This window comes from Euleptes europaea, chromosome 12 (assembly GCF_029931775.1).
Source record: "Euleptes europaea isolate rEulEur1 chromosome 12, rEulEur1.hap1, whole genome shotgun sequence".
NCBI classification, from domain to species: Eukaryota; Metazoa; Chordata; class Lepidosauria; order Squamata; family Sphaerodactylidae; genus Euleptes; species Euleptes europaea.
In genome coordinates, this window is record NC_079323.1 from 2,249,979 (window position 1) to 2,265,753 (window position 15,775).

The 15,775-nt window shown below is 50.0% G+C and overlaps 1 protein-coding gene across 1 annotated transcript in view; it reads left to right on the plus strand.

The window, feature by feature from the left end:
* Nucleotides 1-15,775, plus strand: part of PDE2A (phosphodiesterase 2A) — a 313,135-nt gene that overhangs the window by 248,582 nt on the left and 48,778 nt on the right. The window contains exons 5-7 of the mRNA XM_056858812.1: nt 3,679-3,788; nt 4,758-4,813; nt 14,753-14,812. Coding sequence (XP_056714790.1) covers nt 3,679-3,788; nt 4,758-4,813; nt 14,753-14,812 — 226 coding nt within the window. The remainder of the gene's footprint in view (nt 1-3,678; nt 3,789-4,757; nt 4,814-14,752; nt 14,813-15,775) is intronic.

Genomic DNA, 15,775 nt, shown 5'->3' on the forward strand with positions numbered 1-15,775 from the left:
GTGTGAGTCTTCATGGAAGAAGAAGAAGAAGAAGAAGAAGAAGAAGAAGAAGAAGAAGAAGAAGAAGAAGAAGAAGAAGAAGAAGGGGAGGGGAGGGGGAGAGGAGTGAGAGGGGGAAGAAGGAGGAGTTGGTTTTTAAATCCCGACTTTCTCTACTATTTAAGGAAGAATCAAACCAGGCCCTTGAACGCACTAGTAACTTACCTCGCAATTTAAACGGGTCCAGTACACAAGCATCCAACAAAACTTAAAATTTCTGTTCCCACCGCAATGTCTTCCTCGTCTGTATTAGATAAAATTCTTATGTTTCTCCCTTGCACTCCCCGATTTAGAGCATATTTTTGGAAGAGAAACGGGGGCAGCACTTCCGCCATCACAGTAACGACCGCCGTCAAATTCCCACGCATGCGCGGCAGCATTCACGCACCAGCTCGAAGGAGCATTGTGATTGGCGGAGGTAGTAGCCTGCCATGCATGCCCACTCGGTGCTCGAAACAAGGACTGCGATTGGTCCAGGGTCAGTGCCAGGGGAAATTAAGGAAAATTTGCGGGACACTTCATAATGGTTGCGGGAATGCCAGTTTAAAAATGGCAGCAAAAAGGGGACAAACAAAACCTGTGATTGTAATGCAGGGAAGGAGTTTTACTTTGGGAAAGCGAAACTTGCCGCCATCCCACCCCTGATGCCTGCCTTTGCCTAAGCGGTCAAAAATAAAGAGATGTTGCACATCGCCCCCAACAAACCCTCCCGATCAAACGACATGATGTGGGCATAAGCACAAGCCGCAGACGTTTCATTTATTTTGAGCAGAGGAAAGATGACACAACCTCATGGCGTTTCGTGCAAGCAATAAATACCCTTTGCAATTGATGAGGCAGTAACAAACTTGCGGCTGCTTGCGCAAACGGTTGCGCTTTTCTGCAAAGTGGGGAAACGGGCGGGAAACGAGAGTGGGCAGTTAGGGAGGTGGTGGAGGAGTGGGGGTGTGTGGACTGGCAGCAGGAAGTGGAGTGAAGACAGATTTTCTGTTCGCACTTTAAGGCTCCGGGCGAGGAAAACATTTCATTTCTATTAATTCGCCGTATAAGCGAATGCTCTTAACGCGGAGAAATTGTGCTCTGGAGACGTCTCTGGAATCCTTCGGTTGAGATGAAGTGCGAACATGCAAGGAAAGCCCGCAGAAATCGAAGCTGCAAACGCAAAGTGCGGACATGGTCCAGCTTACAATCACCTTCCCTTCCCCTCCTCACAACAGACCCCCCCAGTGAGGTAGGTGGGGCCAAGAGAGCTCTAAGAGCTGTGACTAGCCCAAGGTCACCCAGCAGGCTTCGTGTGGAGGAGTAGGGAAACAAATCCAGTTCATCAGATTAGCCTCCGCCGCTCATGTGGAGGAGTGGGGAATTGAACCCGGTTCTCCGGATCAGAGTCTCTGTAGCCTACAGATCAGCTGAAATTCTGGGAGATCTCCAGCCCCCCCCCCCGCCCCGGAGGTTGGCCACCCTAAGCGAGACCATTTGGCAAGCCCTAAGCGAGACCACCCTAAGCGAGACCATTTGGCAAGCCCTGTGCAGCTGTTCCTCCCGAAAGGGCTTTTCTCTCTAGTTTCCAAGGCGGTCTGTTTGCAGACCCTTTTTTGTCTTGTTGCCTGTGGCATTATGGAATTTGGCTTTATATCGCTTAGGATTAGCTTGTCGAGCAAACACGATTTCATTGTGCGCCTTATCGCTGATTCCTCTGAGCTGCCTGAAGGGTGAGGGTGGGGTAAAAAAAAAATCTTTTTAATTAAAGAAAGAAAAGAATATTTTAATTAGTTAAAACTGTACGCGCAACCGTCGGGGCGGCTCAGAACGCATCAAGACCAGTTCGGAGCCGTAGGAGACAGATTTAAAGCAGCCCCGATCTAAACCGCTGTAATAATGCAGCGCTGGGAGAAAGCGGGTCTGTGTGTAGGTGTGTGTGTGTGTGTGTGTGTGTGTGTGTGTGTGTAAAGTGCCATCAAGTCGCAGCTGATTTATGGTGACCCCGTGGGGTTTTCAAGGCAAGAGGTGAACAGAGGTGGTTTGCCATTGCCTGCCTCTGCATAGAAACCCTGGACTTCCCTGGAACGTGTCCAGAGGAGGGCAAAGATGGTGAGAAGGTCCCCGGTTCAATCCCCGGCATCTCCCGCTAAAAGGGCCAGGCAGGAGGTGATGTGAAAGACCTCTGCCTGAGACCCTGGAGAGCCGCTCCAAGTCTGAGTAGACGATACTGATCTTGATGGACCGAGGGTCTGATTCAGTATAAGGCAGCTTCATGAGAGAGCCAGCATGGGTGTTGTGGTTAAGAGCGGTGGTTTGGAGCAGTGGGCTCTGATCTGGAGAACCGGGTTTGATTCCCCACTCCTCCACATGAGTGGCAGAGGCTAATCTGGTGAACTGGATTTGTTTCCCCGCTCCTACACATAAGGCCAGCTGTGTGACCGTAGGCTAGTCACAGTTCTCTCTGAACTCTCTCGGTCCCACCTACCTCACAGGGTGTCTGTTGGGGGGGAGGGAGGGAAGGTGACTTCAAGCTAGTTTGATTCTTCCTTGAGTGGTAGAGAAAGTTGGCATATAAAAACCAACTCTTCTTCTTCGTGTGTGTTCAGGGTAGAGAGCTGTTGCCGCTGAGAGAATCTTAATAGTCTGTCTCAGTAAAAGGCAGCTCTGTCTAAGGCACTGGTTCCCAACCAGGGGTCCATGGACCCCCAGGGGTCCTCGAGAACTAAATTAAGGTCCGCGAAACAAAGTTATAAACCCATAATAAATTAATATTTTCAATTAAAAGTTCTCTATTATAAAATATATATATTCAAATATTATTCTAAGTTTAATGTTTAACTAACAGTTATGATTAAAGTTTATTTTCAAATTCTCAGAATTTTTATTTTGAACCTTGGGGTCCCTGCACCGAACAAAAAAGTCCTAGTGGTCCCTGGTCAAAAAAAGGTTGGGAACCACTGGTCTAAGGGAAGGGCTCAGCGGCAGAGCATCTGCTCGACATGCAGAAAGTCCCAGGTTCAATTCCTGACATCTCCAGTTAAAAGGGCCAGGCAGGAGGGGATATGAAAGACCCCTGCCTGAGACCCTGGAGAGCCCTTGTCAGTCTGAGTGGACAAGACTGACCGTGATAGGCCTGATTCAGTATAAGGCAGCTTAATATGTTGACTCTAAGCATTGTAGATTGATTACTAAAGAAGCACTTTTCAACATACCCTTTTAGGGAAAGGGGCCATGGCTCAGTGGAAGAGCGTCTGCTTTGCATGCAGAAGGTCCCGGGTTCAATTTCCGACATCTCCTGTTAAAAGGACCAGGCATGAGGTGATGTGAAAAACCTGTAGCTGAGACCTTGGAGAGCCGTTGCCAGTCTGGGTAGACAATACTGACCTTGATAGACCAGTAGTCTGATTCAGTATAAGGTAATTCAATGCTTCTGTTGTCTTTGTATGGAGAAGGTCCCCGGTTCAATCCCCGGCATCTCCAGTTAAAAGGGTCAGGCAGTGGGTGATGTGAAAAACCTCTAGCTGAGACCTTGGAGAACCGCTGCCAGTCTGAGTGGACAATACTGACCTTGATAGACCAAGGGGGGTCTGACTCAGTAGGAGGCAGCTTTGTGTGCTCCTCTGTTCACCTGCTCCGCTCTGCTTCTTGTCTTGCCAGGGATGCTGTCCTGAAGCAGAAGCGGGTGGAGTGCAACGGCCTGCCGGCGGCTGAACTCCAGGGCAAGCCCATGGTGAGCTTGGCGGCACCGTTACCTCCAGACAAGCAAGGTAAGAGCATCTTTGGGCAGGGGGTTGTGGGGTGGGGAGGCACAAGGGGGAAAGGGATTGCCTACCTGGAACGTTTATTTAATTCATTTGTCCACGATCTTTCTCCCCAGTGGGGGCCCAAAGCAGCGTGCGTCATTCTCCTCGCCTCCATTTATCCCCCACAACGACCCTGTGAGGTAGGTTAGGCTGAGAGCGTGTGTCTGGTTTGGTTCCCCACTCCTCTACATCAGTGGCACACTCTAATCTGGTTAACTGGATATGTTTCCCCACTCCTACACATGAAGCCAGCCGGGTGACCTTGAGCTAGTCACAGATCTCTCAACCCCACCTACCTCACAGGGGAAGGGAAGGTGATTGTAAGCCACTTTGAGACTAGTGTAGGGGTTAAGAGCGGTGGTTTGGAGCCATGGACTCTGATCTGGAGAATTACGTTTGATTCCCCGCTCCTCCACATGAGTGGCGGACACTAATCTGGGGAATCGGGTTGGTTTCCCCACTCCTCCACACGAAGCCAGCTGGGTGACCTTTGGCTAGTCACTGCTTTCTCAGAGCTGCCTCAGCCTCACCTATCTCACAGGGTGTCTGTTGTGGGAAGGGGGAGGGAAGGAGATTGTAAGCCGGTTTGAGTCTCCCTTAAGTGGGAAAGTTGGCATAGAAAAACAAACTCCTACTCCTCTTCTTCCTCTTCTTCTTCTTCCTTCGTTGGCACCATCTGCCTCTTCGTTGCTTCTGGAAATCGGAAGGAAGGGAGGAATGTCATGAGGCCGGCCGTGAGGAGCTGGGGTAGGACGGTCCTCCCCATCTGGGGATGGCCCGGCTCGGCTCGCCAGGCCCTGGATTCTCACCTCTGCCCCTGTGGCTCGAGCTTCGCTGGTCCTGCTCTCTCCAGTTATCCTCCCAGGGCCGTGAGTGGCCCCGTCGCCCCCCTGGGCTCACTTTCTGGCTGATGAAGCTCTCCTTCTTTTACAGTGCTGATTATCCCCTTGGTGGACAAGGATGCCGGGGCGGTGGTTTGCGTCATCCTGGTGAGTGAGCACTCGGGAATCCAAGGCTGTCGGAGAAGGAGATATGGTGCGGGGGGTCGGGTGTGTGTGTCAAACTCTTCACTGGTCTTAAGGGAGGGAGGAATCAAGAGAAGGAGGGCAGGTCAGGAAGGCTGGGTCAAATCTCCCTCCTCTCCCCCCCCACTTCCTTTGAGCTTACTACAAATAGAGGCCTGATGCCTTGGAGGTTGAACACCTGAACACATGAAGCTGCCTTCTACTGCCTCAGAGCTTCGGTCCATCAAGGTCAGTATTGCTTGCTCAGACAGGCAGTAGCTCTCCAGGGTCTCAGACAGAGGTCTTTCATATCACCTGCTACCTGGTCCTTTCAACTGGAGATGCCCGGGATTGAACCTGGGAGCTCCTGCATGCCAAGCAGCTGCTCTACCACTGAACTATGTCCCTTCATGCTTTTCCAGCATCTCAGGTGGAGGTTTTTTGCATCCCCTACCGCCTGGTCCTATTAACTAGAGATGCCGTGGATTGAACCTGGGACCTTCTGCATGCCAAGCAGATGCTCTACCACTGAGCCACGGCCTCTGGTTCAAACCCAATTTTCAGTGGGATCACCCACTATGAGACCTCACACCATAGTAGCGCCCTCTTTAAACCAACCTCCCTTTCAATAAGATGTCAGCCTTGGTAGTAGGGTTGCTGATTACAACTGATCTCCAGACTACAGAGATGAGTTTCCCCTGAAGAAAATGGCTGCCTTTGGACTCTATGGCACTATGGCCTGCTGAGGTCCCTCCCCAGACTCCGCCCCCCAAATCTCCAGGAATATCCCAAGCCAGAGTTGGCAACCATAGCTCAACCTCTTGGCTGCAGCTATGGGAGTCACATTTCCCCAGGTTTCAAAGCCTGGAATATGAGAACTGTGGAGCTGAAGGCATAAAGAGGCCATGTCCACAGGCTGCTCCAGCAGGTAAGCTTTGGGAAAGGAAAGGGGAAGAGGAGGAGGTCTCTAGGCCGTTATGTACCTGATGTCTTCTTCTTCCTCCTCCTCTTCTTGTTCTTCTTCCTCTTGTTCTTCCTTTTCTTCTTCTTTCTCCTCCTCTTCTTGTTATTCTTCCTCTTCTTCTTCCTCTTCTTCTTCCTTCTTCTCTTCTTCTTCCTCTTCTTGTTCTTCTTCCTCTTCTTCTTCCACTTCTTCCTCCTCTTCTTCCTCCTCTTCTCCTCCTTCTCCTTCTCGCAAAATTGTTTTTTCCCCCAAATCTGTTCTGAATCAAGTTGGGAGGAGCTCAACAATCCCTAGATGCCCAACCACCCAGGGGCAGGGGTAAGGTTGCCAACTCTGGCCTAGGAAATTCCTGGAGATTTGGGAGCACTACCTGCAGAGGGTGAAACTTGGGAAGGGGTTTCACTCAGAAACGATGGTATACCATAGAATATGCCCTCTGAAACTGCCATTTGCTCCAAGGGAAATAATCTCTTTAGTCTGGAAATCAGTTGTAATCTTCAGGACCCGCCTGGAGATTGGCAACCCTAGAGAGGCTAGAGAGACAAAACAGAATGGGGCTTGATCACCCTGTGGATTCATGAGCCAGTTATAGGGTTGCCAAATTCCAGGTACTAGCTGGAGATCTCCACCTATTACAACGGCTCTCCAGTTGATAGAGATCAGTTCCCCTTGAAAAAATGGCTGCTTTGGAAGGTGGACTCTATGGCATTGAAGTCCCTTCCCTCCCCAGACCCTGCCCTCCTCAGGCTCCACCCAAAAGCCTCCCGCTGGTTGCCAAGAGGGACCTGGCAACCCTAGCCAGTTCTGCAATTTACTTTCAGGAGGAGTGGATATAGGTGTGGGAACCCACAACGAGTCTTTGTTTGAGAACTCAGCAGGCCTGGCTAAATGCTACTTTTCTTAGGGTCCCGGATTTGAAATATGCGTTGGATTGCTTCCATTTACTGAATTCTTCCGCTAAATTTACTCGGCAATTCTGGTCTGGGCAATTTTTTTCTGTGTGCTTTAAACTGAACAAAATTCACAAAATGCCTGTGGTCTTTGTGAGCCCGAGCGGAGCATTGTTAGAGGTGTCATTATAGGAGCTGAAGAGAACTCCGCTTTCCTGCCTCAGACTCGGAAGGCCTGAAATGGCACAACGATGAATCATTTTCCACTGTAAGGAAACAAACTGCGGCCCCTGATCTTGTTCACTGCTCAGATATTTAGACATTCGTTTGCATGATGGGAACAGTAGTTTGCAGAGAGGGCTGGGGTTGCCAGCCTCCAGGGCAGGGAGCTGATCCTGTTGGCAGCAGAGGATAGGACTTGCAATAATGGGTTTAAATTGTGGGCGGAAAGGTACTGGCTGAATATTCGGGGGAAATTTTTTACAGTAAGAGTTGTTGGACAGTGGAATCAGCTGCCTAGGGAGGTGGGGAGCGCCTCCTCTCTGGCAGTCTTCAAGCAGAGGCTCTACAAACACTTGTCAGGGATGCTCTAGGCTGATCTTGCATTGAGCAGGGGGTTGGACTAGATGGCCTATAGGGCCCCTTCCAACCCTATGGTTCTATGATTCTAAGTGCGAAATGGCCGAGCATGTCCAAGAATCTCTCTACCCCACCACCATCACAGGTACCCATTTCCAAGAAAAACTTAGAAAACTTACATGAATGAAGAGCTGGCGAGTCCCAGTCTGGGTGGATATTCTCCTCTCACAGCCGCCTGCAAGCGGGACTCATTGAAAAAGTGAATGCGGGGTGGGGAGGTTGTTTTGTTTTTCAAGACAATGCAATAGTTCTGTGAATTGTCCTTCTCCCTTGACGGATTGGCAATATACCGACTCTGCGGAGCGTGAGGCAAAAGGCCACGGGGTTGCCACCTGGCGCCCCCCCCCCCGTGTCTCTTGGCATGGCAATTTCCCAAGTGCCAATTAAGTTGCCTTATTAAGGTTCCGGGAGTCAATGGTCCGAGCCAGAATGGGGTTCCTTCCAAACGTTTATTAGCACAACCTCTCAGCGGAGGCACTGAGGTGAACGGCAAGGTGAGCCGACGCTGCAGCTGGTCGGCTCGTTTCGCCACGGCTGTAAAGGTTGCGGTGACGGCATGAGGGAGCACGGTGCCCGCCGAGCAGCCGGAGAGATAAGTGCTTAACTGGATTAACGAGAGATGTGTTCGCACCAGAGAGGCGAGATCCTCGCCAGCGCTTATTAAAAGGGAATTAAGATGATTAGCAGGTGCCGGCCTTTCCAGCGAGCGCGAGGAAAGGAGGCCAAAGGCACACACCCGTGTGGCAGGGTTGTTTACACACACCTCCCAAAGACGCACTTATCTTTCTCGGCACGGCACGTGAAGATCATGTATGTGAAACCTCGGGAGTGTTTGGACGGCGCAGCCTCGCATGATTATTAAGCGTCTTGCCAGCAAGTTGAACCAGAGCACTGCTAAATGAAACAAATTCAGGAGCAAACCTGAGTACAGATAACACGGCCCTTTTCTCCTGCAGAATTCAGAAACCAAGTGAGGAAAAGCCCCGTCCTGTGGTGTCTCCATTGCCGTTAAAGCTCAGCCTTCTTTCCTTATCCCCCCCCCCCAGGAAGTACAACAGTGCCCTTCAAACGGGGGGCTTCTGTGGGTCCCATCGTCTCCACTTCACAATGTTGGTGATCAGCATTTTGTTTTATGGAGACAAACTGCTGATACGCCATGGAAAGTTTATGAATATTCCAACTGATGATGGGGAAGCGGATTAGTCACACAGTGTTGACATACAGGTTCATAACTCCGGTGACTGAATTGATATTCTTAGGCAAAGCTTCATACAGGGAAAGGGGGCCAGAAGGCAGACCAGCTATAGGGCAGGTGGTCCAGGAGACAGGAGAGAGGAAGCAATAGTCTGAAAAGGGTCAGTGGAGGGGAGAGAAGAAAAGAGGGAGAAGAGAAACAAGAGGCTGGAAAAGGAGGTCGGAGGAAAGGTCCGGGAAGTCCTAGAGCCGTGTTGGCGAACCTATGGCACGCGTGCCGGACTTGGCACGTTGAGCCCTCTCTGCAGGCAGCGCGGAGTAGGGCAAAGCCCCCCCCTTCCCTGGACTCCCCGCCGCCCAGCTGGGAGTAACCCGCCGCCCCCCCTTCCCTGGACTCCCCCCACCAAGCTGAGAGGAAACCTCAGTATTCAGGTTAAATTGCCCTGTTGGCACTTTGCGATAAATAAGTGGGTTTTGGGTTGCAGTTTGGGCACTCGGTCTCTAAAAGGTTCGCCATCACTGTCCTAGAGGGAGGGGTAGGAGGCATTTGCCATTGTTAGGAACAAGGCTCTTTTGCAAAGAAACGACATATTTTATGACTGGCAGATTTGGGATCAACCATTCTTTCCAGAGTAGTTTCCATTCCCACTTTTCCCACCAGGCCCCTATTCAGTTCGTTTGTAAAAGTTACATTTCTGTGTTCTGTTCATTCTTGGCCGGGGGTGGGGGTGGGGGTGGGGGTGGGTTGGCTCAGTTGGAACATTGAGTTGGGCTCTTGTAAGAAAAGAGCCCTAATTAATGAGAGATGGGTGTCAGGGGGCCCTTTGTGCCAAGTCACAAGAGGAGAAACAGAACACAGACGGTTCAGTAGCCAGAGATCACCGGGGGAGTATTTTCATGGCAATCAGCTGGGCTGTTTTAGGCTTTCATTTCTGTATTTAAAATTTTTAATATTCAAGCCCTGGGAACGCGTCAGGGCAGAAGCAATTAAAAGGAATACAAATAATGAAATGTATGCAAAGCATATACAGCCTTCCCCTCCCGTCGGAAGGACCCGTAGTTCAGTGGGAGAACACATGCTTTGCGTTGAGAAGATCCCAGGTTCAATATTTTCGAAGCCTGCAGCGAGAACGGAAAGCGAAGCGCCGCTGCTCAGGGGTAGAGCAGCTGCTTTGCATGCGGAAGGTCCCCCGGTTCAATCCCTGGATTTACTCATTAAAAACCATCCCCGGGAGCCAGTGCTGAGAAACAGCTCTGGACCTTGGAGAGCGGCTGTCAGTCAGAGGAGACAAACGGAACGGCAGTCTGACTCCTTCCTGTGAACGGAGGCCGCCTGTCTCACCCAGGGGCTTCTGTGGGGGACTGGTGACTCTAGAGCAGCAGTTCCCAAACTTTTTGAGCCATGGAGCCCTTTTCAAAAGAGAAATTCGCCATGGAGTGCTAATTTTCACCTAGCACCTATATACTAAACCGAATGACAGTGGTATTTTTCTTTCCCATCCCTTCATGGAGCACCAGTTGCTCCGTGGAGCACGGTTTGGGCACCTAGAGGCTCCAGAGCTTGTGGGAAAACAATGTGCGTTGCTTAGTCCTGACATCCCCAGTTAAGCTATGCCTGTGAGCTAGAAAAGCTCTCTCTGTGGGCACTTTTACACATGCTGAATAATGCACTTTCAATCCACTTTAACGATCATTTGCAAGTGGGTTTTGCCGTTTCACACAGTAAAATCCAACTTGCAAAGTGCATTGAAAGTGGATTGAAAGTGCATTATTCGGCATACAGGAGCCACACTTGGGAAATAGATATATAGATATATAGTATAATTCTTATCCAAAACTATGCTTCCATTAATCTGAAATGCTCTGTATTCACTTTGGTTCCATTTTATTTATTTCCCATCAGCAACGGTAAAATAAAACCAGGAACGGCAACACGCACGAGGCACTGTGCCCGCTTCTAATATTGAATCCCTGAAAAATATTCTCGGGGCTAATCCAGATGTCAGTTGAGTACATAAACGTGAATCCGATCCTGCTGCATCTTCAAGGGGGCCAAGCCGAGAGAGGCTCTTATTTGCTTGACACCCTTATGACGATTAGCAAGTAAATAATCTACTTTTTGAAATATAGGCCAATAATTGTGTTCTTCCAGCAAACTAGGAGAGCAGACTTGTTCTAGATGTTGTCAGGCCGTAAAATAAAAGGAGTGATTAATTCGCCAGTGCTGCAGAACCACGATGATAAAATAATTACATCTGAAGGGACATTCGATCTTCCCTCAAGAACGGGGGAACATTAAGTTAAACCGAAGAAGGGAAAGCGCATTATGTGCTATATTGTTTATGTTTTTTAAGAGAATTTTCTGTTTGGTCAGTCCTGAATTTGTGCAGGACAGGATGGCAAAAGAGGAGATCTATGTATGAGCTCCCAATTTTTTCCCTCCAGAATTCATGGTACTTGACACCCCAATTCAGATCAGGACCCCGGGAGAGTTTAGTGTAAGCCTGCCCTGTTCCTAGGGTTGCCAACTTCTAGGAAGTAGCTGGAGATCTCCTGCTATTACAACTGATCTCCAGGTAACAGAGATCTGTTCCTCTGGAGAAAATGGCCACTTTGGCAATTGGACTGTATGGCATTGAAGTCCCTCCCCTCCCCAAACCCCACCCTCCTCAGGCTCTGCCCAAACCTCCTGCCGATGGCGAAGAGGGACCTGGCAACCGTAGGCAGTTCATGAGAAGGAGGGCATCTTGGCCATCTCTGGGCATGGAGTAGGGGTCACTGGGGGTGTAGCGGGGGAGGTAGTTGTGAATTTCCTGCATTGAGCAGGGGGTTGGACTAGATGACCCTGGTGGTCCCTTCCAACTCTATGATTCTATGATGCTATGATTCTATTAACCCTAACTGCAGGCCAACACTTAAAGTCAGCCTGGGGTATCCCCACTGGGGACATTCACTTTTCTGTGACCACCCAGGATTCTCTGGGCCTGACCCTTTGCATATACTTCTCTATCACCACAAAAAGCCAGTTGGCACAGTGGCTGTTGGGAGCTTTCGTCTGGGCACCGAGACCTTGAAGCAAGGGCTTTGAGAGCTGCCGTATGTCCCTCCCTCTGCTTCGAATCTCATTATCCTTATCTTCTGTTAACGGTAGTTATAGTCCCAGCTTTCTCCACATCCTGCTCATTTGTCTCTCTCTCAGAGGGATGCTCTTCACCCTTGGAGACAGAGGCCAGCTTGCCGAGTGCAGCTAAGCAGAAAGATAGTCCTGAGAGAGAACTCACCGTCAGCGTTCTGAGGATACAGCCCCAGAGATATCGCCAAGGGCGGGGGGTCCCCTATACACAAGTAAAGGCAGATGCTTAATTGTTGGTCTATTGCTGGTTAATTGGCTATCGTGGGACTGCAGAGGCAGCTGCAGAGAACCACGCGTTGCATCCAAAAGAGTTTGCATTCTTTTCAGAGGGAAGAAATGTGGAGTTTGGCTGGGTTTCAGGGAGGAGTTTAAAATTGTCAATATGACTCCTCAAACAAGAAGAAGAAGAAGAAGAAGAAGAAGAAGAAGAAGAAGAAGAAGAAGAAGAAGAAGAAGAGTTGGTTTTTATATGCCTACTTTCTCTACCACTTAAGGAAGAATCAAACCAGCTTACAATCACCTTCCCCTCCCCACAACAGACACCCTGTGAGGTAGGTGGGGCTCAGAGAGCTCTAAGAGAATTGTGAGTAACCCAAGGTCACCCAGCTGGCTTCATGTGTAGGAGTGGTGAATCAAATCCAGTTCACCAGATAGGCCTCCGCCGCTCATGTGGAGGACCGGGGAATCAAACCCGGTCCTCCAGATCAGAGTCCACTGCTCCAAACCACCGCTCTTTGCCACTACACCATGCTGGCTTTGATTCGAGTCCAGTAGCTCCTGAGAGACTAACAAGATTTTTGGGGTATGAGCTTTTAGAGAGTCAGATACCCTTTGTCAGAACTTTGATACCTTGAAAGTTTTGTTGGCGTCTACTGGACTCAAATCTAGCTCTTCTACTGCAGACCAACACGGCGAGCCCGGGATTCCATAAGAACGTAAGAAAAGCTCTGCTGGATCAGACCCAGGAGGCCCATCGAGTCCAGCAGTCTGTTCACACAGTGGCCAGCCAGGTGCCTCTAGGAAGCCACAAACAAGACGACTGCAGCAGCACCATCCTGCCTATGTTCCACAGCACCTAAGATAATAGGCCTGCTCCTCTGATCCTCTGATTCCCCTAAGTGTGTCTTTCCCTTGGAGTTTTCCAAGATATTTGGCTGGCAACAGTCAACCTGGAGTTGCTCTGCAGTGCAGCAAGGTGACGTGGCCGATTTTGGGAGGTGGAACAACATGGCAAGCCGCTGTTCCAAAAGGAATGGAAAAGTCTCTCTCCTATAACTAGGATTGCCAGCTCCAGATTGGGAAATACCTGGAGGTTTTGGGGGTGGAGCCTGAGGAAGGAGTTTGGGGAAGGGAGGGACCACAGTGGGATACAATGCCATATAGTCCTCTCGCCACAGCAGCCATTTTCTCCAGGGGAGGTGATCTCTGTTGCCTGGAGATCAGTTGTAATAGCGGGAGATCTCCAGCCACCACCTGGAGGTTGGCAACCCTACCTACAACATAGAATGCATGAGAGACCAGTTGTTTTCAAAGATCTCTCTTTGTTCTGGAAAATAATGCTTTGTATTTTTGTTACAAGAGGCTTATCAACAGCTCCATAGCAACACCTAGCATCAGGTTATGAACATTACAGAACAGCAACATTGGCAGCTCAAGGACAGAAAAGATAGCATAGAGGAAGGAAGATTAAGAAAAAGTAAGCCGATTGCTAGACCTTCCATGGTGGGGGCTGTGCCTCAGTGACAGAGCATCTGCTTGGCATGCAGAAGATCCCAGGTTCAATCTCCAGCATCTCCAGCTAAAGGGACTAGGCAACTAGATGTGAAAGACCTCTGCCTGAGACCCAGGAGAGCCATGGAGAGGGGCTGTGCCTCAGTGACAGAGCATCTGCTTGGCATGCAGAAGGTCCCAGGTTCAATCTCCAGCATCTCCAGCTAAAGGGACTAGGCAAGTAGGTGATGTGAGAGACCTCTGCCTGAGACCCTGGAGAGCTGCTGCCAATTTGAATAGACAATACTGTCTTTGATGGACCAAGAAGAAGAGAGAGTTGGTTTTTTGTATGCCAACTTTCTCTACCACTTAAGGAAGAATCATACCCGCTTACAATCTCCTCCCCTTCCCTACAACAGACACCCTGTGAGGTAGGTGGGGCTGAGAGAGCTCTAAGAGAGCTGTGACTAGCCCAAGGTTACCCAGCTGGCTTCGTGTGGAGGAGTGGGGAAACCAACGCGGTTCACCAAATGAGCCTCCCCTGCTCATGTGGAGGTGTGGGGAATCAAACCCGGTTCTCCAGATCAGAGTCCACCTCTCCAAACCACTGCTCTTAACCACTACACCACGCTGGCTCTCTGATTCAGGGTCTGATTCAGTATAACGCAGCTTCATGTGTTCATGTGTACATTTTCCCCCCAGCTGAATTACCTCCTGGATTTATGGGCTCTAGTTGTGGCTGAATTGACCCCAGAATGGAGGCCAAGCATCTCCATCCGCAGCTCCAGAAGAGTCTGTAATGTCCCCATAGGCCTCCTCTCTGCTGGCACAGGGGTGCATTAGGCAGAATGTGGATAAGATTGCTCCACACATATGCACATACAGACACCTGTATCACAACATAGAGGTCAAGGACACCCTGGCATACTTGGCCAAGTGGGGACAGTGATGGCATAGAAAAAGCGGTGGTTCGCAAATCTGTGCTGGTCATGTCGGGGCAGCCACACCCAAAGAGCCACGGCCAAGTTTTCCCAGGGACGGAAGTCAGCCTTTGGCGGTTCCTCTGCTTTTAGTCAACTATGAGGATCAGGCCAGTCTGCAGGAGGAGTTCTCTGCCCCACTGAGCCAGCGTGGTGTAGTGGTTAGGAGCGGTGGACTCTAATCTGGAGAACCGGGTTGGTTTCTCCGCTCCTCCACCTGAAGCCTGCTGAGTTTACTTTGGCCAGTCACAGTTCCCTCCAAATCTCTCAGCCCCACCTACCTCACAAGGTGTCTGTTATGGGGAGAGGAAGGGAAGTAAGTTGTAAGCCGGTTTCGGTCTCTTTTAAAAGTGGAGAAAATTGGGGTATAAAAACCAACTCTTCTTCTTCATTCTGTTTCCTTGCCCTTCACAGGTCCACTGCAGCCCGCTCTGTGATGCTGACGATCGCCACCTGCAGGCGTTAGAGAAACACGTAAGTAAAGCCACGATCTGTGTGCGTGTCTGTGGCCTTTTATGCTTGGTATTTAGCAGCACGTTCCAGGCTGAAGTGCCCTGCATATTTTTTTTATTTCTTCACGCTGAAGCTGAACCGTCATTCCAGACGTCACTGCAAAGCCGGCGTGTACCTGCTTCGCATTTCTTAAGAGCACCTTTAACGCAACCTTTTGTATTTGCTCTGCCCCTCATCGAAGCATTCACTGAAGGAAGCATGCAGAATCCCAGCCACGGCTTAGCTATGCAAACAACTATTGCTAACGGCTATGCAAACTAAGGAACGAAGGGGCAGGCAAGTGGGGGGTGGAATTTGTTTGACTTTCTCCTCTTGCATCGGGACTGTGAATAGTCATTTTAAAGGTCGGATCTAAAAAATCAGCATTGAGTGAAGAGCAGAATCGACCCTGCATAAATGGCCTCAGTGTTTCAGGCAGAAGGGGTCTCCCACCGTCTTTTCATCCACTTGTAAGAGCTCTGTCCTGTCCAATTTTTGCAAAGCTGAAGTTTTCTGCATTAGTGCATCGTATGTGGCTTTTGGAGGCACCGGCCAGAGATTTGGCTTTGCTGCCAACGGTTCCCAGCTGAAAGCCGCAGTGAATGTGCAAGCCTCCAGTTTCACCCGCATTTTCTGGATTTGTGTTTAGACAGCATCCAGAAAACATGGGGGGAACGCGCAAAAATGTGTGGAGATCGAGGCAACCTCTGGCGGCCGGAAAATGCAAGCATAATCAAAGCAAAGCCCCAAGTAGTCAGCAGGGTGACCACGAGGAAACAGCTATGCATAAATGGCCCAGGATGAAACCGAGCCTTGAAGCTGCGACTTCTGTTGTTCTGGCTAGCAAAGTTGGACATTCGGAACATGGCTGGATGTTTGCTTGAATGGGACCAGAGATGTTGAGTGGGTGGATTCTCTCCTGGAGGAGATTCCTGGCTCTCAGCT